At 39.9% G+C, this 22,340-nt stretch overlaps 2 protein-coding genes and 1 long non-coding RNA gene across 6 annotated transcripts; all 3 read left to right on the top strand.

Annotated features, from left to right (window-relative positions):
• Positions 1-6,770: 6,770 nt before the first annotated feature.
• Positions 6,771-11,539, top strand: LOC147857040 (uncharacterized). 2 transcript variants are annotated; one of them, XM_087328086.1, is made up of 5 exons: positions 6,771-7,451; positions 8,653-8,818; positions 9,342-9,574; positions 9,677-9,750; positions 10,941-11,539. In XM_087328086.1, the coding sequence occupies exons 1-5, from the start codon at positions 7,047-7,049 to the stop codon at positions 11,419-11,421; spliced, it is 1,359 nt and encodes a 452-aa protein (XP_087184212.1). In that variant the 5' UTR covers positions 6,771-7,046; the 3' UTR covers positions 11,422-11,539. The 2 variants fall into 2 exon arrangements, with proteins under 2 accessions (XP_087184212.1, XP_087184213.1); XM_087328087.1 differs by having other exon boundaries at positions 6,775-7,451; positions 9,677-9,738.
• A 1,234-nt stretch (positions 11,540-12,773) lies between these two features.
• LOC147857039 (pentatricopeptide repeat-containing protein At2g39620-like) lies at positions 12,774-17,835 on the top strand. Of its 2 annotated transcripts, none has more exons than XM_087328332.1 (2): positions 12,774-13,192; positions 13,315-17,835. In XM_087328332.1, exons 1-2 carry the CDS (start codon positions 13,100-13,102, stop codon positions 17,623-17,625), a joined length of 4,404 nt encoding a protein of 1,467 aa, XP_087184458.1. In that variant the 5' UTR covers positions 12,774-13,099; the 3' UTR covers positions 17,626-17,835. The 2 variants fall into 2 exon arrangements, with proteins under 2 accessions (XP_087184458.1, XP_087184459.1); XM_087328333.1 differs by having other exon boundaries at positions 13,281-17,835.
• Positions 17,836-20,124: 2,289 nt separating this feature from the next.
• On the top strand, positions 20,125-21,949 carry LOC147857038 (uncharacterized). 2 transcript variants are annotated; one of them, XR_015530620.1, is made up of 4 exons: positions 20,125-20,641; positions 21,197-21,419; positions 21,593-21,768; positions 21,869-21,949. It is a non-coding gene; the product is annotated as an uncharacterized LOC147857038 (long non-coding RNA). The 2 variants fall into 2 exon arrangements; XR_015530619.1 differs by lacking the exon at positions 21,869-21,949 and having other exon boundaries at positions 21,593-21,818.
• The last annotated feature ends 391 nt before the right edge of the window (positions 21,950-22,340 follow it).

Raw genomic sequence — 22,340 nt, 5'->3', positions numbered from 1 at the left:
ATTTGTTATTTTATGGTGGTGAGGCTTGGTATTTGTGTCAATGAAGCAAACATATTGTTAGTAGTGATCAACCAGGCAACATCCTTGGAATGTTTAAGGTTAATGTTCATATTGAAGTTGATGCAAATTGGCAACAAGCTTGATAATAACCTTGTAGTTCTGATGCTTTCTTTTGTAGCTAGGCCACCAAATTGTCCTAGGGAGGTTTCTGACTATTATGAACTATTTGTTTTTTATGGTGGTCAGGCTTGGGATTTGTATCAATGAAGCAAAGGATATTGCTAATGGTGATCAAACAAGCAACATGCTTGAAGTCTTCAGGGTTAATGTACATACTAACGTTGATGCCAGGAAAACCTACACCAAATAATATATGCACAACATGAGAAATAGTGGAAAAGGCTTCATTTATATATAAACACAATATCGTATACCAAAGTCATATACCTGGCATGTCAGCTTTACAGGGCCACATCAATCATTGTCATGATCCTTCACTCTGGCATTCATGCAGTTATACTTAATTCTTTGATAAAAACAGGTTGCGATATCCTTACGCATAGGATGCCATGCCTACTGAAATAGGATAAATTCGAATAACAGCCTGCTGCAAAATTTAATACAAAACTAAGGACCAATAGAAAGCCATGATTCAATGAGAGAGTTTCTCTTCTTCAATAGGTGTGTGATTAACATCATACCCTAAAGAGTCCCTCTACATGACCAAAAACAAAATTATTGCATTTAATTTGTTTAACCCAAAGAGCTCCTCTACATGGCCAAAAACAAAACTATTGCATTCAATTTGTTTAACCCAAATATCTTTCTTTTTTTAAAAGCATCACAAGACTAGAACCAATTTTGGATTTGAGACTCTCTAAGTCACTTGATCTTTGAATATATTCAGTAATATTGTTAATAGATCATTTCGTATAGCAGAAAGGAGTTGTCATTTTGCATGGAAAACTTTGTTTCCTGTCACGTAAATCTGTAATGTCAGGATACAATGTCTCGAATAGAATCTTTTCTGATGATATTTTCTCCATGACAGATAATATGCCATCAAATTCCAACTCGGTAAGAGGGAACTAAGTTGTTGATGAAGCTATATAAACTTTTCTTTGTAATTCATGTAAATACTTTAAGGATCCTGCTGCTCTGTCCCAATAGCAAGGGCATCTCTAATATGAAAGGCCATCACATGATCCTCTGAAGATATTTCTTCATCCTCTACATAATCCTTATCATATTGAATCAATGAATCATGTTTGTTATAATCTTGGAGCCTATCTTCATCAAGATCAAGAGGCTCACCCTTATATAGAAGCATATTGTGCAAGATCGAACAAGCACCAATCATAGACACTGCAGTCTTCACATCGACAGACATAGCTCTATCGAAAATCTTCCATTTCTTGAGCGAGGCAAATGTTCTCAAAACAGATCGACGAGCAATGGAATGCTTTTGATTGAATTGAACCTTATAAGGGTGAAAATCCACATCTTCATAAGGTACCATAAGCCATGGTAAAAGTGGGAACCCTCCATCACCGACAAGATACTGAGGTATATCTAAACCACCCCCTAGATGGACTGAAGAACCATTGAGAAGCTTCTGTGATTGAACATCATCGTATAAAGCTGAGAGCCGTAATACTTTAGAGTCACCAGTGCCACCAGAGAATCCCGCTGCAATATTGAGAATTCTGGAATCTGCATCCACAACAACTTGAGCAATAACACTATGAAACATGTTCCCATCATAATACTCTCCCGCATGTGGACCCGTTGGCCTCCTTATCTTGAACCGCATGCAATCAATCGCACCACAACAATTGGATAAACCGCTTGTTTGTTCAAATTTCTTCACTATTCTCGCAAGAGAATCAGGCTTTGGAAATGCCAAATAATGCTTAAACCGAGAGCAAAGAGCTTCGCAAAGCTGCCGTGTGCATATAAAAGCAGTTGATTCACCTAAACCAAACTTCTCAGCAACTTCTGAATACTTAGCTCCCGTTGTTAATCGAAACAAAGCCATCGCAACTCTCTTCTTCACAGGTACGCATTGTCGATAGTGAGTATCCATTCTTTCAACCAAAGGGGCTACTTGTTGACAAAGCCATTCCATGGTGGAAGGCGACATTCGGAAATGGCTTCTAAATGTAGAAATGTCTATCATTCCAGCAAAGACTCTATTTGCCCATCCAGCTGAGCGAGGTTTTACCCACCATTCATGTGTAAGTTTCCTTCTCTTATCATTATGCTGAGCTATGGCAACAATCATACATTGAAGTTTGTGAATCAGCGGAAGGATATGAGCTTGTGAAGAAATGGAAAATCCACCCCCATCTTCTTCATTTTGCAAATGTTCTAATATCACAAGAATTGCCACTTTGCATGCCATACAGGCAACTAAGATTGCTGACCTTCTTGCATCTAGATCTGGCATGGCTTTCTTTCGTCACACGCGCAGACGCACACACACACAAAAGACGGATTTTCTTCTCTGACAGTTGGTATTTGTAGGTAAGAAAATTCCTCCTTATACAATTAAATCCTATCAAGAGAGCACTTTAACCAGGATTCCATGTCCAAATCTGTCATTTCAACACACATCAAGACAGAGGTTTTATTTCTATGATAGTAACTAAAGCTGGTTTTCCATGAATAAACCTTGCTTACATGAAGTTTTCAAGAGAGAATTTAGCCATAGATTCTGTCCTCTCTGCAAGAATGCTGGTAAGCTAAGGTGAGAGTACTATTCTTATATGTATAAAAGGCTCTCAAGAGAGATCTTAACCATGAAATTCAGACTTTTTGCAATCCAAACCCATCATCTCAGCACAAAAAGATGCTGATTTTCTATTTAGATGATATTACAATCCACGCTTTCGATACTTTGCTTATGTGCATAAAAAGCTATCAAGAGAGAATTTTTAACCATAAATACTGTACTTTTCCCAATCCAAATCTGTTATTCTTTAAATGAAAATGTAGGTTTCAATGATGGTTCTTTCGGGTTAGGAAAATCCTATCAGAGTACTGTTCATGCATAGTTTCTCTCGTTTCCTGGCATCCACACCCTTTATTCCAACACAGAAGACAGGAAATTTTCTTCGCTGATATCAGTTAAACTTGATCAGTGTCTATCATGTCAATTCAAGAAAAAATGGATTAATTTTCTTCTCTGGTTCCAGCTAATCTTGGTATTATAAGGTTAGAATCTCGCCCTTACTGCATAAAAGGAAGGCTACCGAGAGATAATTTGAATCGCAGATATGATATACCGCGCGCTCTGCGCGGAGACAGATATTCAGAACTTCAACTCGAACCCTAATCTTTAAAAAAAAGACGGAGGAAATCCGCTTCCACTTCTTGAGGTCAAGGGTTTTGGTTTCACAAAGAGGGGTAATATGGAGAAAGGGGGGGAAGAGACCCTAACCTGAGCACGCAGGAGAGCCTAAAGAGATCCATCCCATCAAAGAGAGGCGTGCCTCACCTGAATCGCCATAGCTCGCCTACCCATCACCAGTACCACCATTCCTGTCCTGACTCCTGATGAAAGGGAAAGAACAGGAGAAGGAGGGAAGAAGGAAGGAGCTCCCCAACCAAGAAAGCCCGGAAAACTCCCACTCCTTAGGGAGGGATGGGCTGACGTGGCACGTACGGCCGGCCAATGGGGGCTCGGGACTCGGCTTGGCTAGGCTCGGCTCGGCTCGGCTCATCTCGGGGGCTGATGATATTTGATGTCCGGTCGGTGGCCATGGATTACGTCCGCCCGCCCGCCTCACCTTCTTCACCACTTGCTTGTGACTCGTGTGGCACAAAATCATTGGGTTCATTACGCGCATTAAAATTCCTAGTGACTCTCTTCTAGGACAAGAAATATATGTGGCATATGTAATAATATTGGGAAACCGGCAATGGTTCGGTTTCGGCTTAACCGGTTTGGCCTTTGTCCAAAACCAAAGTGTTTTTAAGGCTTTAACTCGTTTGGAAGTTTTCAAACTCGAACCAAGCATCGGTTTGGACAAACCATTTAGCCTTAACTGGTTTGTGAACAATTCAGTTTCATTCAGCTTGAGCCTTGCCAAATCGAGCTCAAAACTGTTTACGAAGTACAAGCCTGAACCGAACCACCAAACGACCAAAGCATTTATAAATGGTTTAACGGCTCGGTTTAGGCTTGAACCGAGCCGTTGCCGATTCCTAATACATATAACAATTTATGGATGTGGCATACAATCAATGTTTGCCCCTCATGTTTATTGTGCTTAAAACGCTCTTGAGACTTGAGCTGCAAATCCATCCTAGTACATTTGTTGCTTACAATAATATCATAGTCAGTTGTAATCGATGTGGCATACATTCAGAACTAATGTGGCTTAAATCATTAGCCTTGATGCATTTGTTACCCTTGTTCTCAAGACCACGAACAAGAACTTGCCAACTAGAAATAGTTATAAAGACATCATATTCACGAGAAATAGATTGATTTTCTATAAGATTTCGGCATTCATACATGCCTTCCAACTATTTCATGCATGAAAAGGGAACTTTGTTGATTAGTAACTATAATGTTCTTAGTGATCCTACTCACCCTATAGTATCTCTAAATATCTATAATAATTATATACACACATATGCATAAAGGAATGGCACTCTTAATAGAGTTGTTGCCCAAAATTGTTAGAGTAGGATTTTTATAAAAACTAGAACAAAATAAAATAGCAAGACCTAGATGAGTTGGCAATTTGGGGACAATTTACTATTATTTGATGCACAAATACACTTGGCTAAGATTTGTGTTGCCCAATGTATCAAACACGTACTAGTTGTTCCTTCTATATATTTACATAAACATTGCCCTATACGAAGTACTTGTGTCCTCGATCGTATATAGCCATCTTCATGTCTTGTGCATGTGTGTTCACACTTATGTACCTGATTTCATGTTCTATACGTGTTCTCGTCCATACGTACATACATACATACATGTGTGTGTGAGGGTTAGCCATACATATTTCTATATATGGTAGCTATGTATGAAGTTGGCCTCATAGAGCTTACGTTGTCGTTATGTGGCGTGCTCGAAGGTGGAAAACGTGTGAAAAAACAAAAGTAGGAGGGGGTGAGATGTGCCTATGTAAATATGAAAATATAAATGTAATAACTAAAATTGATAGAGCCATTGACTTGGTATTGTAGGTGTAGAGTTCGAATATTTGCCAATGCGGCGTGGATTAAGGAGAATAAAGAAAAAGAGGAATATTTGCATTTAATGCAAATGAGGTACCTTTCTCCCTATAAAATGAGGGGAAGAGAACTTATTTGGGTCTTATTCAATTTTTGGCTTCTTGGGCTCGCTTCTTCAATTTTTTTCTTAGGTTTGCATCATTTTTGGGTGTTTCAAGTTAGCTTGAGCTCTCCACTTTCGATGTTCATATTGTGGCATTTGTAGCTCGATCTTAGAGATTTCCGTGAAGGTATATCATTTCTTCAACTCTTCTTCGCTACCACCTATTCTACTTAGGTGGTCATTGCAACCTCCATCACCATCAAGCTCGTTGCGTATGGATGGTTTTCGCAAAGGGATTTGCCTAGCTCGCTTACCGATCATTTGGTAGGAGCACAGAGCGACCTGAGGATACTACTTCAACACCATGGCAACGTAGCCATCAGTAGTAGTCGCAGTCTTGACGGTCCACTCGACTCGCCTTCATTGGGAGCTTACATTGCCCCCATCATTCTCTCTTTTCATACTTGTTTACTTTAAAACTCGTAAATTTAGCCACCACATTCATGGTTTTATTTTAGTAAAGCTGACTCTGCATATGTAAGAAATAATCTCCTTTGTCAAATAGAGTGTTAATCTTGGTGTCTTGCCATTAATCATGCACTAATCATGTGTGTTAAACCGTTAACCACATGACTAGCCTCTCTCGTCGTTTATCGTTGTCTATGTTCACATTGGTATCTACATATGCATTGCCTATGCTTGAGTCATTTGCTAAGTTCGAGTCCTCCAAGACTTCTAGTCTTGGAGCGTTCGAGTTCTCAAAATGTTCGATTCCTTGGAGCCTTTGAGTCCTCGTACAATCATGTCCTCCTCCTAATCTTCACGTCCTTCCTGGTCCAAGGCCCCTCTGGTTCCACTTAAGTAGCATAGGCACACGCGTTTACGCGACAACGCTTGTGTCCTATCCATGTGTACTCGCCTCCATGCTTTTAGTGGGATTTTGAAGAACAAAAACAACATTAGACATATGACATCATTGCACAGAAGCATGCAACATACCTACACAAAGGGATTTTTTTTGCAGCCGGATTTGTAGAGGAGAGCGCGACACCATCTGTACGATATATTACGAATATTGCATACCCCACGTGGAGTATATACTTGTATGTGCAATTAGTGTGTGTAATCACGCACACACATGTATAATGTATGTGTACTACTATACTCATGCTATATATATATATACATACATACATGCGTACGTATACGTATTATGTGTATACATGGAGAGTATATACACATACATATAGTAAGTAGTATGTATATTCTATGAATGGAGTGCTTTGCGTTACATATACATGTACGTATGTATACGTATTTATGTGTATACGTAAAGAGTATATACATACATACATACATACATATGTATGTATAGTACTGTGTACATATTGTAGTGGGTATGTATGTATGTTGTATGAGAATGGAGGAGTGCTTTTGCGTTTGAGAGACTGAAACGTCGTCGCCATTTTACCACATCTGCGCGTGCGTTTGCGTTTCTCTCCTCTCTGTCTCTGTCTCTGTCTCTGTGTCTCTGCACGTCCAAGCAAGTGAGGCGAAGACATCAGGAAACAAAAAGAGAGAAACAGCCTCATCATATGAAGGGCCAAATGTCCATCCATCCATCCATCCATCCATCCATGGCTTCATGCTGGTATGGTGCATATCAATGAGATAGTAGTGTACGCTGTGGAGGGGGATCATTTTGTAAAGGAATGAATGGATGGGATACACTATAGATGATGAATGAATGCCCTGCCCTAGTAGTGAACCAAGAAGGGACATTCCACCTACTCCCATGGCCACAAAGGTAGCATCAGGAGGAGGCGGAGGAGCAGCCCACCCCATATCCCATTACCTGAAGGTGTCCCAAGAGGAAGGGTCGGCATCCACATCGGGGTCCCGCGGTGGTCACCACCGGCACCGGAGTGACGATTTGTCAGAGTATGTCGGGTATCTCGAGAAGGAGCTAGGACGGCTGAGGCTGGAGAGGGATGCGGCCGAATCGAGGCACCAGGAGGAGAAGCGGCGGCTCAAAGAAGGGCTCAATGCCGCCCTCGACAAGCTCGATGACACCCGAAGGAAGATGCTCGCACACAAGCATGACTCCCTCATGTCCGCCCGCCTCGTCCAAGAGGAACGCATGCGCGAGAAGGTTCTCTCTCTCGCTCTCTCGCTCTCCCTCTCTCTTGAGTGGTTCAAATCACACACCATCTTCCTACACATGCATACAATACTAACCCACACACACAGACACTTTGGCTCATTAAATGTCAATTTCATTTTACTAGGAGATTTTGTCGCAACTAATGGGAAAATGCACTACAATCCGCACCACTGACCTAGATGATTACTACATTGTAGAATATGGGAAAAATGTGCACAATCCACAACCATTCACTAGATTACCCCATGCACAATGTACAATCTCACTAATTTGTTAGATGACCATGGGGAATGTCAGATTTCAAAACCAATTCACTACTAGAGAACCATGGGGTATGAAGTGGGTTCAATATTCCTACCAAGTATATGTAGGGGAGGGGATTCAAGTCCATGAATCTACTAGGTGAACACATTAAATGCATGGCCCTCTAATTTCTTTTATGTGGAATCCCGTGTTGGATAACCTTTACAACACCTTCTTGGCCTCTTTCTCTTTCTATATATGTGGATATATTGTATACATCTCTAAGAATAAAGCTTGGGGACATTTTTCCCTCTTAGGATTGTTATATATATATATATATATTAGATGAAGGATTAAGGACTAACATCATGGGCTTGTATAAGGAAGACATGTTCACAAAGAAGGTAGGTTCATCGAGGCATGGCATGAGGGGGTTGCCACTCCTCTCTCTCAATATCCACCATACCTCCTAATTATGTTGCACCTTGCATGAATAACATGTAATCTCCTTGTGGACAAAGGCTAGCAAAGAGTCTCACAAATCTCTTTAAGCTATCATTGTGACATAACTTCTAGACCTAGAATGAATTGCTCAATTTGTCACATCTACTTTTTCAAAAGGCTCTAACTTCTCATAATGGTATATTTCTTGGATATTTAATTCAATGAGAATGCATCTAGCGAAATCTACTCTTAAAACAACGTTGGTGATAACTTTGGCCAAATAATGTCACCAAAGGTGATAGCCTTTAATCCTTGGTGTAACAATTCCTTAATTCATTTTATGTCGTGGAATCTCAATTCATTTCTCGTTATTGATGTGTTTGCATGGTCTTTATAGTTAACACATAAGCTTCAACACCATGACATCATTAAATTCCACATTTTGCATCTACAATGGCGATTGATCATGTTACTAAAGAAAATATCTTGATTCCAATTTTAGAATTTTGAGGAGAAAATAGAAAAACTAGAGCTTGAGTTGGAGATGAAGAATGAGCTCATTAGTCGTAGACGGAAAAAGGAAGAAAAGGCAATGAAACAACTTGAGAAGGAAAATGAGCTACTAAAGAAGAAGTCTACCCTTGGATGGATGCTTGGATGTCTTTCTGGTACTTTCTACCTCATAGTATGATGATTCATTTATATAGAGATGAGGTTAACACAATATCAACAAACACATATGTTTTATTATTAAATTGTCACATTAAAGTGATTCCATTAATAGTAATGTAGGATTGAATCATTTATAGATAGTCCTAGGAAAATTGCAATGTAATCCATTGACATATATGGTAAATATTATATTGGTCTATTGGTTATTGAAGTTGTTAACTAGTTGATATATGCAAAGCACGATGTGATCCAATCTCCCTTGCTTCTAAATATGGTCATAAAATGTCTTCTAGAAACATTATAAGAGAAAACCATAACTCCTCAGTTTTAGAAAAATGTGCAAATCAAACTTCACGCTTATAAAAGCTTGAACCACTACATTGTCTCTAGATGATGTTGTGCTTCGAAAAGAATAGAAAAGTCTAAGCAATAATGGCAAACTTTGATGAGATGGTCATTAACTTGAGTGTTAATATTCAACCACATGCATATGTTGTACTTATTCCACCATGTTTGTAGAGGTCTATTTGCAATCAGGGCCAAATGGTGAAGGGGATCCACTTTTGAAGATGGTAAGGAACATACAAAGGGAGTTAGAAAGAGAGAATGTTGTATTAAGTTATAGTAATGAGCCACCACACATCCAATTAGAGTATGTGGAGAAGGAGATTCATCGTCTCATTGATTGTGCTAGATTGGTACAAAATGATGGAACATCAACCTCGTTTCACAAGGACACAATTGATCGTAAGGTTTGACTCTGTGAGATACTTTTTATTACTCAAATATACATAATTGCAATACCTCTTTGAAAACCCATTTATTGGTTTATAATACTTTGTGTTTGACAATAGGAGTGTCTCCGAGGTGATGCTACTCAACGCAGTGATAGATCAGTAGAGAAAGTCAATCCAAGGTTTGAATCAAAGTAAACATTATTTATTGTACATTTCAGCCATCAATAATCAAAATTAATGCGAGGAAAGCTTTCATTATTTCCCAACATGTGAAGGATAATATCTCAAAGTTTCTTGTTGTGTATCATTGGGAACTAATTACTTATTAGATATCAATTTGTAAGTAGTCAATATCTCATCAACGTTTTTTGTTTGGCTATCATAGGGTGTTGTGCATCCGTAATTATGGCATGGGGAATGTGATAACAAATCATATGCATGTTATACTTTAGTCACAATCGATATGAAAAGTTAGTCCTCGATTGACCGAGAAATGATTTTTGGTTAAGCGTTTGTTGACAATCCAAGACATGAAGCTCTAAAGTTAGTGCATCCTTTATTTCCAATTATTTGTAGAGACCATATTACATTAATAATTGGTGACACGCATTCTGGAGAGGATATCAGAATGAATTTTAGTTTGGTGATGGAGCCCATTGTGAAGGGTAGTTAGCAGCTCTCATGCCTAAGCAGAGGAGTCACAATGTGGGCCTTGATGTGAATAGAAAATAGTCTTGTCCATGTTCCCATATTGGGTTAAGGATATTTTACTTCAAAGAAAGACCATGTCCCTAGTGAGAATTAAAGTAGTTGTCTCAATTTGTGTGATCCTATTTCTTGCAACACCTTGCGATGTGAAAAGCAAGTGGTTCTTCTTGTGGAATCGCTTGAATTGAGCACATATTAAGAGAAATAAAAAACATCTTACACCTCCATGGGGTGGAGTAGAATCTAAAGTCTTGTACATGTTCCCATATTGGGTTAAGGATATTTAGAAAATAGTCTTGTCCATGTTCCCATATTGGGTTAAGGATATTTAGAAAATAGTCTTGTCCATGTTCCCATATTGGGTTAAGGATATTTTACTTCAAAGAAAGACCATGTCCCTAGTGAGAATTAAAGTAGTTGTCTCAATTTGTGTGATCCTATTTCTTGCAACACCTTGTGATGTGAAAAGCAAGTGGTTCCTCTTGTGGAATCGCTTGAATTGAGCACATATTAAGAGAAATAAAAAACATCTTACACCTCCATGGGGTGGAGTAGAATCTAAAATTATTTTTGTATGATATATTGTCAATGTATTAATGAAAAATGAGGCAATAGTGGGGTTACCTTCGGGGTAGGATGATGTTTTATGACTAAAATGCGCGGAAATTGATAGGACAAATGAAGAAGATGAGGGACCAAATGCACGTTTCATTATCAATTGCTTCAAAAATGGGGGATCAGAAGTGGTGGCTGCAACACCAAAGTCTGCGGAGAGTATCACATCAAGGAGCACACAAATTGAGGTTTTTGAGGCAAACCCAAGTGCAAATGTGGAGCATGCACGGTTAACAGGGAGCACATGGGCGGAGGTGAAGGTGATGAATACTCGAGAGGCAGAACGGGCCGAGCTATTGCATTGTCATAGTGACATCAAGAAGATGTTGTGTGACTTGCAAGCAAGCTTCAACAAATATGTGAACATTGCCTCTGGCCCTCCCACCGGCAATGCCTATAAAACCCGCTCGCTTGCCAACTTTCTTCGACCACCTTCCCCAATTCCCAAGAAGAATCGCTCCTCTTCTGCTCCCAAGTTTAGTGCTAGTTGTTCTCGTGCTCCTGTTTGTCCAAAGCCCAAGTCGAAACGTTTCACGTAACTTTAAAGAGTAAATTTTGGTACATATTATATAAAATACCTTTATATTTAACCTTTTAACCCAACATTTATCATTATTTTGTACATCATATTGTTTATTGATTCATACCTGAGCTCCAGGAAAACAACCCAATCTTCTTGTAATTTGCACGTGCGATGTCCAAAAATCACTTTTCAAATTGTAGAATGGAAAGTTCATATAAGTGCCTCCCAAATTTGAGATTCTTTGGTTGGATATACTTGGGTTGTTGAAATGCTTATTGTTTATTATATGATTAGATTTCTTTAGTTTGCTGAGTAAAAAGGTTATCACCAATGAGATGACATCTCCAAAATACATACAATATACATATGTAGCACAAGTTGTATGACAAGTAGGATTACCTTTTGATTAAGAGACTCTAATGTTCTTTTGCTTGGACATACTTGTGTTATTGAATTGCTTGTCATTTGTTATGAACCCCTTTCTTTTAATTATTGAACTAAAACGATTATCGCCTGTAGAATGCCATCTCTTAAACACAAACAATATACATATGTAGCACATGTGTGTAGGACAATTAAGATGATTTGTCAAGTAGGAACTACCCTATCGTACAGAATGTGATTGCTCAAGTGATTATTTCCAAAAGTTATGAAGAAATTTAGCAACTCGAGCAATACACATGCGTGGCACATTCTCTTGTCACCTATTGTGACAAATGGACTTATGTCACATCATCATAGATTTCTATCTTAAGATTTAGGGACCGTTTTAGCACCAAAGATGTGGTTACCATTTTATGCCACATTGGTTATTGCTGAAGCAATTTAGGCTACGCCAACATGTATTCCTAGTGTAACTCTCAAGAACATTTCCGCAGAACAGGTTCAGGGAGACCAATAATTTTTTACGCCAAATCAATTATCGTTGCTAGTGTTTGATACATGCAACACGAACTCAGTTATCGTTACCATTTTTTCAATTCCGATAATTGGTTCGCAAAAGGTTTGAAGTCATTGGCACCGTGGGGAATATAAGGGACAATGCTTCGCCCGCACGCACCAATACCGCCTTTGTTTTTTGCGAATGGGTAGGGCCTTGTTTAGTTAGAAAGGATACACATTTTCTCTTCTTGTTCTTGTTCTTGTTCTTCTTTTATCATGATTCATGACATGCAAAGCTATTACTAATTAGCTACATATGGTATATGTATATTCATAATGTACATACATAGCCTTCATCTTCATGAGACACACTGTACACACATACATATGCCAACAACATAAATGGCTCCTGCTACAGACAAAAAGGAGAAACTCTACCCACATGTGAACATCATCCATCCATCACCAACACAACACAAGACAACACACTGCGTATATGTATGGCAGGCACAGTGCCCTCTGCAGATTGATGTATGTCTCTTGTTCTCATTGACATGAGTTCTTCCCCTGTTTTTATTACACATACAAAGCAACTTAATTATGTATGGTTCTTGTCGGTGCATCATCAGAAAATGATGGAGATTCCAGGGCACCTACCCTGTTCCATTTGGCTAAATGCAGGGCACCACATTTCACTACGGCCCCCCCTCCCCCCCATGGATGATGATGAGAAGAATAGAGTGTTGTGTCGGATTCCTCGTTTCTTTTCATATGTAAGGATGACATAACTAACAAGAGAATGTAAGAAAGACATGATGAGACGACATAATGTTAGTAGGATGGATACCTTGTGGAAGGACTACTTCAAAGATCCCTCTCCATGGCTCTACACAGATAACATAATGGTAAGGAAAAAGAATATAGTCTGAAGAAAGATAGAGAGATGTATATATGAATTTATGTGAGTGTGCATTTGGTTTGTTACACATACAGAGTTCACATAGTCCTGTTGTCTTTCAACATACAGAATCTCCCCAGATTTGCACACATCCGGACTAATGAGTCTCTGTGGATTGATGGGTTATACAATCCATATTGGGTTTATGAAGAGCTCACAAGAAACAAAGGTTTTGTGGTATCAATTAATGGAGAGCATATGGAGCCAAACTGTGGAGAAGAAGTATTATTTGAAGAGATTGGAAATGCAAGAGTCAATAAGGTAAGTTTTTCTTTTGTGGCATTACTCAAGGATTGTGGCAATAGGAAGAACCTGGATGAATTGATTAGACTACATGTTGATATAGTGAGAAGTGGTTTACTTGGAAAGAACTCTTATCTAGCCACCATTTTGGTTAGTATGTATGTCAAATGTGGTGATCTTGCAAAGGCACAACGTGTTCTCGAAGAGATTCCGTTTCAGGATGTGATCTCTTATAATTCTTTAATAGGAGGGTACGCTCAGCAAGGAAAATACAATGATGCATTTGATTCCATGGACCAGATGCGAAACAAAGGTCTCTCTGCAGACAAAGTAACTTTTATTTGCATCTTGAAAGCATGTGGAAAAATGGGAAATTTAGACAAGGGTAAAGAGATTCATGAAGAGATTGTGTATAGGGGCTTTCTTCATGAGGATATCACACTGGGCACTGCATTGGTGGACATGTATGCTAAATGTGGTGCACTTGCCGAAGCACATTTGGTACTCAAAGCATTTCCTATGCGAAATGTTGTTTCTTGGAATGCTCTAATTGCAGGATATTCTGAATATGGTCAATGTCACAAAGCATTGGCATGCATTGAATTGATGCAAAGAGATGGTCTCTCACCGAATGTAGTCACCTTTGTTTGCATTGTGAAGGCATGTGGAAGCCAAAAAGATATGGACAAGGGCAAAGAAATTCATGATGATATTGTAAGTAGAGGGTTGTTAGAGAAGGATATTGTTCTTGGTAATGCTTTAGTTGATATGTATGCTAAATGTGGTGCATTGGCAAAAGCACAGGAAGTTCTCGAGGAGCTATCCACTCGAGATATTGTTTCTTGGAATGCACTAATTGCCGGTTATGCACAACATGGGCAAGTCCATGAAGTATTGGATTGTTTTAAACAGATGCAAAGTGAATGCCTCTCTCCTAATGCAATCACTTTTACTTGTATCTTGAAAGCTTGTTGTATTGCCAGAGATATTGAAAAGGGGAAACAAATCCATGAAGAGATTCTAAATAGGGGCTTATTGGAGAAGGATATTTTGCTTGGAAATGCCTTGGTGGATATGTATGCTAAATGTGGTTTTCTTGCGAAAGCACAACAAGTGCTCGATGAGCTTCTGGTTCGAAACATTGTTTCATGGTCGACATTGATCGCGGGGTATACACATCAAGGACAAGGTCACAATGCACTAGATTGCTTTGAACGGATGCAAAGTGAGGGATTTTCTCCAGATCTAGTCACATACATTTATGCCTTCAAAGCATGTGGCATTGTAGGGTCTATAGACAAGGGCAAGCAAATTCATGATAAGGTTGTGTGTAGGGGCTTAATACAGAAAGATAACGTGCTTGGAAATGCTTTGGTTGATATGTATGCCAAATGTGGTACCCTTCTAGAAGCACAAAAAGTACTCAAAGAGCTTCCTGTTCGAGATGTAGTTTCATGGAATTCACTGATTGCAGGGTATGCCCAGTGTGGAAGATTTCATGCAGCACTGAATACATTAGAAGAGATGCAATGTGATGGCATTTCACCCGATGCGGTAAGCTTCATTTGTTGTTTGAGGGCTTGTGCAAGCCTACAAACCATAGATAAAGGCAAACAAATTCATGAAAAGATTGAGAGTGAGAACTTGTTGGACAAGGATATCGTCCTTGGGGCTGCTCTAGTGGATATGTATTCTAAATGTGGTATGCTTGTAAAAGCAAAGCAAGTGCTCGAAGAGCTTCTTGTTCGAGATGTATCTTCTTGGAATGCACTAATCGCCGGATATGTCCAACATGGACAAATTTACAAGGCACTGATTTGCTTTGAAATGATGGAAAGTGAGGGGGTTTGTCCGAACACGGTGACCTTCATTTGTGCATTGGGGGCATGTGGCATCAGAAGAGATGTAGAGAAAGGAAAGCAAATCCATGCGGAGGTTGTGAGTAGAGGCTTTCTGGTGAATGATATTGCACTTGGCAATGCGTTAGTGGATATGTATGCCAAATTTGGTATGTTTGGAGAAGCACGGATGGTGATGGAAGAGCTTCCTGTTCAGGACAAAGTTTCGTGGAATGCATTAGTTGCAGGATATGCCCACGTGGGCCAAGGTCATGAAGCACTCAACTGTTTTGAAAGAATGCAAAAGGAGGGTTTTGCACCAGATGCAATCTCATTTGTTTGTGCCTTGAAGGCATGCGCCAATATGGGATCTATAGACAAGGGTACACAAATACACGATGAAATTATAAGTAGAGGCTTGCTTGGTAAGGATATTATGCTCGGGAATGCCTTGGTAGATATGTATACCAAGTGTGGTGTTCTCGCTAAAGCACTGCAAGTGTTAGAAGAGCTTCCTATTCGAAACACAATCTCGTGGAATGTATTGATTGCGGGTTATGCTGAAAGGGATCAGGGTCGTGAAGCATTGAGTTGCTATAAGCAGATGCGAAGTGAGGGCCTTTCTCCTGATGAAGTGACCTTGCTTTTTGTCTTGAAGGCTTGTGCCAGTGTTGGCGATATAGTCAAGGGTAAACAAATCCATGATGAGATAGCAAGTAGAGGCTTGTTCGAGAAGGATATTGTGCTTGGTAATGTATTGGTGGATATGTATGCTAAATGTGGTGATCTGGCAGAAGCAGAAATGGTCTTCAATGAACTTCCTAACCGGAGCATAGTCTCTTGGAATGCAGTGATTTCAGGTTATTCACAACGAGGGAGAAATCGTGAAGCATTGAACTGTTTCTCCCAAATGCAAAGCGAAGGACTTTCCCCAGATATAGTCACCTTCATTTACATCTTGAAAGCATGTGGAGATATGGGAGCTATGGACAAAGGCAAAAAAATTCATGAAGAGATTGGAAAGAGGGGTTTAATTGAGAAGGATATTGCTCTTGGGAATGCTCTGGTAGATATGTATGCTAAATGTGGTATGCTTCAAAAAGCACAAGAAGTATTAGATGACCTTCTGCATAGAGATATAGTCTCATGGAATGCATTAATCGTAGGCTATATACAAGAGGGCCAAGCTCAACAAGCACTCAATTATTTTGAATGGATGCAAACTGAGGGTCTCACCCCAGACTCGGTGAGCTTCATTTGTGCCTTGAAGGCTTGTGGAAGCACCGGCGCTTTAAACAAGGGCAAACAAATTCATGATGATATAATGAGTAGGGGCTTCCTGAAGAAGGATAACTTGCTAGGGGCTGCTTTGGTGGAAATGTACGCGAAATGCGGTCTACTTGATAAAGCTCAAAAAGTTCTGAAAGAACTTCCAATTCAAAGCATAGTCTCTTGGAATGTGTTGATCGGAGAATATGCTCAACAAGGCCAAGGTCATGAAGCGCTGAACTGTTTCGAATATATGCTAAGTGAAGATATTTGTATCGATGTGGCCACTTTTATTTGCATGTTGAAAGCATGTGGTAGCGTAGGGGCAATAAGCAAGGGTAAACAAGTTCACGATGAAGTTGTGAGGAGAGGCCTGTTACAAAAGGATGTTATGCTTGCCACCGCTTTGATCGACATGTATTGCAAATGCGGTATGCTCGAAAAAGCACATGTTTTGCTCAAACAACTTCAGATTCGAGATGAGGTCTCATGGAGTGCACTAATCGCAGGATATGCCCAACAAGGGCAAGGTTATCAAGCCTTAAATTGCTTGAAGGAGATGAAAACAGAGGGTTTCTCACCTGATGAGATTACATTCCTCTCTCTCTTAAGTGCATGTAGTCACTCTGGACTATTGGAAGAAGCTCAGATGCTCTTTGAGGACATGACTAGAAGATATGGTATTACACCAAGCTTAGAGCATCTTACTTGCATTCTTGTCGTGTTTGGGTATGCGGGTCAATTCAATGAGGCGATATCAATGATTAGGGCGATGCCATCATCAGATTGTCCAGAAGTTTGGCTCGCACTTCTGGGTGCTTGTAAAAAATGGGGGAATGTAAAAGTCGGGTCATTTGCCTTTGATCAGGCACTACTATTAGATAATTCTTGTGCTGCAGCCTATGTCCTTATGGCTAGTATTTTTGCATCTTCTGGCATGCAAGAAGATGCTGAAAGGGTTGAGGCCATGAGAATGAAATATGCTTGTTGCGTAAACCACCACGTTGGAAATGGTATCGAGTCACTTTAGTGTTGGGGATTGAAGCTGAAAAACGTGTTATGTTGAGCCACATATTTTTGTAGGTGTACAAAAACAAAGAACAAGGCAACAAATGTAGTATAAAAGTTAAAAATGTATTATATTTATATTGAGCCAAAAGCTATTTATGTATTGGGGATTGAAAGTTAAAAATGAGGCAAAAGAGCTCTCCATCTAATCAAATGTTTTCTAAGGTGTGTGAAAGGACAAAACTTATGAGGAGAAGCGAATGATCGTGTTTTGTCCTTCTCTTCACTCACCATCATACATCCAAAACTTAACCGTTAGCCTAAAAATGTTGACATTCAAATGTGTGAAGCACTGACATTACAAGTAGCCCAATTTTCTCGTCCCTCACTTGATCTCCATCTATTAATAAAATCCCTAAACTCCATGCTTTGCTTGGTACTTCTCTTCGGCCATGTCTCCAATTGTTCCACTTTGCACATCTCTTTAAGGTTTGCTCCATGAGTTTCCACAATTGATTTGCACAACATGCATGAGTCCTTTTCCCATATATGGAAATTTATTGCATATTTAATGTGCTTTAAGTTTGGGGTGGGGTGGGTAAATTAGAACTAAAAGCACTGTTCATTTATAACCTTGTCATATGATCTATGGCTAGAAATATCTTGATAAGTTGTGTGCTTAAATTGAAGTTATGGGAATGTCATCATGGTTGTTCTTGTGAAATGAAGTAGAAAGTTTATGAGCAAAAGCATCTTGCACGAGGAATGTTTATGGAACATCTAGAAACATAGATTGACATATTCACATTCCTGGGGGTTACCAAACGAATGCATGGAAAAATATTCGTAAAAAAACAAAGAAGTCTTCATAAAGTCTTGACTCCTTACTTTTTAGTTTCTTAGATATACCATATAAGTTATAACAAAGAGGACGAATGCATAAAAAGGGGATATTTTACTTCACATTAAAAAGGAAACTTAAACTAATAATATTTTTATAATAGATGTAAAACTTAAAAGTATTTGTTTTATTTATTTTTTAAATAAATAAAAGGTTCATTAATTCCCCACTTTTTACTCTCCCACACAACTTGATATTTTGATCTACCATTAAAAAGGAACTCACACTAATAATGGTTTTATAATAGTGTGAAATGCACATAAGAGATCAAAACTAGTCTTGCTAGCTTCATACTTATCATTCAATATATAGAAGATACAAAGAACCCATTTTGGGACGGCCTAGCTACACGTGTCCCAAAATGGTGTGCTAAGGGTGGGCTAAAATGGGTGATGTGCTAAACGGGAGTGGCTAAAAGAGTGGTGTGTTCAAATGCATGCTCTTGCATGAAAGGGACACCACATTTCCCCCCTAAGAAAAACAAGAGATTGAGGGGCATGAGTGACCATGTGTGGTCCTTGCCGGGAACTGGAACGGTCCTCGCTGAGAGTTGGAACACGAACACCAACGGGCGTGAGCAACCGTGTTGTCCTCACCGAGAATTGGAACACAAACGAGTGAGTGACCATGTGGCCCTCACCGGGAACTGGAACACGAACAACAACGGGCATGAGCGACCATGTCGGTCCTCACCGGGATCTGGAACACGAACAATAGTTGGAGTGAGTGGCCATGTGCGGTCCTCACCGGAGACTGGAACACAAACGGGAGTGAGCGACCATGCGGTCCTCACCAGGAACTAGAACACGAAAGAAACTAAAAAATAGAGACAATGAAGCGATGTTGATGATGAAGCGGTGGATATCGGGAGGCTTAACTAGTGAACTAAGGGGGTGCTAATAGAAGAGATACTACTACAAGAGACTAACAAGAGTGTCGGTGATGGTGGTGAGGGCGATGCTACCTACGAAGCGGAAGAGGCGGATGCTTGGATGTGGGGGATTGGGACCCGTCATCTCCACCAATATGTGAAATGCACATAAGAGATCAAAACCAGTCTAGCTAGCTTCATACTTATCATTCAATATATAGAAGATACAAAGAACCCATTTTGGGACGGCCTAGCTACACGTGTCCCAAAATGGTGTGCTAAAAGGGTGGGCTAAAATGGGTGATGTGCTAAACGGGAGTGGCTAAAAGAGTGGTGTGTTCAAATGCATGCTCTTGCATGAAAGGGACACCACAATAGATATAAAGCTTAAAAGTATTTGTTTTATTTTTTAATAAAACAATAAATATTGTAGCACACACCATATCACTCAAAGTCTAACCTTTTGGTCATTTCCTTAGTTTCCATTTATAATAGTTTTAGTTACAAACATTATGTTCTTGTTGTTTCTTCATCTAAACTAACTAACTATTCCTAATCTTGGCCCACTACACAACACTTCCCCCTTTTTGAAAAAGGGGTGTTAGGGCTTATCACGACCCTCCCCCCTCTCCCCCCTTTTTGAAAGTAAAAATAAATAGGGTTTAAGGTGAACACAGAGGGCGGCCACAAGGGAACTCAACAGGGGGGAATCTCGACCGCAGAATCAAAGGGGAACGACCTCTCCCGACACCAACACTGGAGTCATCAACAGGAACGACCTCGGGGGTGCATGTAATCTGATCCTCAGCTGATATGTCGCGGCTTGCATCCGGAGTAGCTACAGGTACTCGTTTAATTCGGCATATGTGAGCTACCATCTCAAAGGAATTTGATGTTCATCGCAAATAGTATGTTTGTGGTCTGATCCATGCCAAAACCGTGTAAGGACCTAACCATCTATGCATGAATGATTCGCAAAGTCCTGCCTTGTGAATCGGGTAATATACTCGAACTGTTTCTCCTATTTGTAATTTGAGCGGCGTGTGAGAAGCGTCGAAATGCCTTTTCTGTCATTGTTGGGCCATTCACAAGTTGTGTTGGATTGCACGTCGCAATAGTGGTTGATTCGTCTGGAGGTGCAACCACCATTCGGCTGCATCCGTGTGGCGAGGTTGAGCTTTTATGGAATTTATGTCTTGTGGCAACCTTGGATCGCGACCATACAGTGCCCGAAAAGGGTTGATGCGAGTAGATTCTTGTACTAAGGTATTGTAGGCATGAACCGCAAAGGGTAGAACTTGCCCATGATTGGTGTAATGGATCCACATAGCAATGGGCACAGTTTCGGCTCAAACCGAACTGAACAGTTAAGCCATGGCTTAATGGTTTATTGGTTCAAAGATAAATAAACCGTTTGGTTTGGTTTCAAATATTATGATTCGGTTTGGTTTCGGTTCGGTTCAGTTTTGAATTTCATGGTTTATCGGTTTCGGTTCGGTTTGGTTTTGAATTTCACGGTTTAGCGAGTTTCGGCTTATGTGGTTTGGTTTAAAGGTTTAAAAGTTTTGAAGGTTTAAAGGTTTATAGGTTTGGTTTGGTTTTGATTTATGATAACCTGATGTGGTTTGGTTCTAAATTTTTCATAAACAGTTTCGTTTAAACGGTTCGGTTTAAATGACTTCATAAAATTGAAACAATTTGGTTTGGTTTTTAATATAAATAAATGGTTTGATTTGGTTTGGTTTCAAGGTCAAGAAACCGAACCGCGCCCATTGCTAGATCCACATATGCTGAGATTACTTGTTTAATTGTTCAATTTAGGCGTTCGGTGAGCCCGTTAGATTGTGGATGATATGATGATGTGAAGTCTTGTGTGATGCCCAAACTCTGGCTAAGGATGTGAATAACCTCGCTGTGGAATTGTGATCCTTGGTACGACAAAAGTTGGCGTGGGAAACCATGGGGAAAAATAACTCGTTGAAGTAGTGCATGGGTGACCGAGTTAGCTGTGGCATCGGATAGGGAAATCGCCTCACACCAGCGGGTTAGGTATTCCGTGATCACCAAAATGTACTTATTGCCATTAATCGATGTAGGGAAAGGGCCAATGTGGTCCCATCCCACCAACTCGAAGGGCTCTATGACTTCTATGGGGTGTAATGTCCCATACGATTGTTGTGGAGCCTTCATTGACTGACATGTTGGACATTCTTTCAGGAATTGGGAGATGGATTGACGAAGCTTTGGCCAATAGTAGAGGGACCAAATGTGATGTAACAACTTATGGAATCCAAAGTGGCCGGTGAGTTGACTGTTGTGGTAGAACTCTAGATAGCTTGGACGAAGAGCCTATGGTACGTAGACTCGTGATGGTTGACCTTGACTTACAAAATGTAAAATGTTATTAATAATTATAAAGTTACGATGGATGTGATTTTTCCTACCTCGGATTTGTAGGATTATCTCTTTAATAGTAGGGTCTGGTTGTTGTAGTTCCGCGATTTGTTGAGGGTGAATAGGGGGCTCGTGCTTTTACATACTGAGTTGGGAGGCTTGATGCTCAATTCGGGATAAGGAATCCACGATATATTCGTGATGCCTTGACGGTAAGTTAGTGTAAATTTGTATTCTTGTAGTGCCAATGCCCACCTGAGTAGTTGTCCTGGTGGATGACTTTAGTTGATCATCAAGGAGAGGAGTCTGTTGGTGGTCTATCTCAACTTGGACTGTGGTACCATGCAAATAAGGGTAGAATTTCTAGAAGGCCCAGATCACTGCCAAGAATTCCTTCTTTGTTGTTGAATAATTTTGTTCTGCCTTTGTTAGTGCTCGGCTGATGTAAGCGATAGGCTGTCATTCATTTGTGTGGTCTTGTTGTAGCAATATTGCACCCATTCCTACATTAGACGCATCTGTTTGCACACGGAATGTTCGACTAAAATCAGGAAAACCTAATGTGGCTGCA

Source organism: Azolla caroliniana, unplaced genomic scaffold (genome assembly GCF_043228905.1).
Source record: "Azolla caroliniana isolate FFs.n. ecotype wild unplaced genomic scaffold, voAzoCaro1.0.p SCAF_12, whole genome shotgun sequence".
Classification (NCBI taxonomy): Eukaryota; Viridiplantae; Streptophyta; class Polypodiopsida; order Salviniales; family Salviniaceae; genus Azolla; species Azolla caroliniana.
This window is presented reverse-complemented; position numbering and strand designations above follow the sequence as displayed.

Excerpts from the sequence above, each read along its gene's own strand:
- LOC147857040 (XM_087328086.1), top strand. The coding sequence starts at position 7,047 with ATGCCCTGCCCTAGTAGTGAACCAAGAAGGGACATTCCACCTACTCCC. Across the intron at positions 7,452-8,652 it reads AGGAACGCATGCGCGAGAAG|AATTTTGAGGAGAAAATAGA; the intron begins GTTCTCTCTCTC and ends TTCCAATTTTAG. Across the intron at positions 9,751-10,940 it reads AATCCAAGGTTTGAATCAAA|GACAAATGAAGAAGATGAGG; the intron begins GTAAACATTATT and ends GGAAATTGATAG.
- LOC147857039 (XM_087328332.1), top strand. The coding sequence starts at position 13,100 with ATGATGAGACGACATAATGTTAGTAGGATGGATACCTTGTGGAAGGAC. Across the intron at positions 13,193-13,314 it reads TCTACACAGATAACATAATG|AATCTCCCCAGATTTGCACA; the intron begins GTAAGGAAAAAG and ends TTCAACATACAG.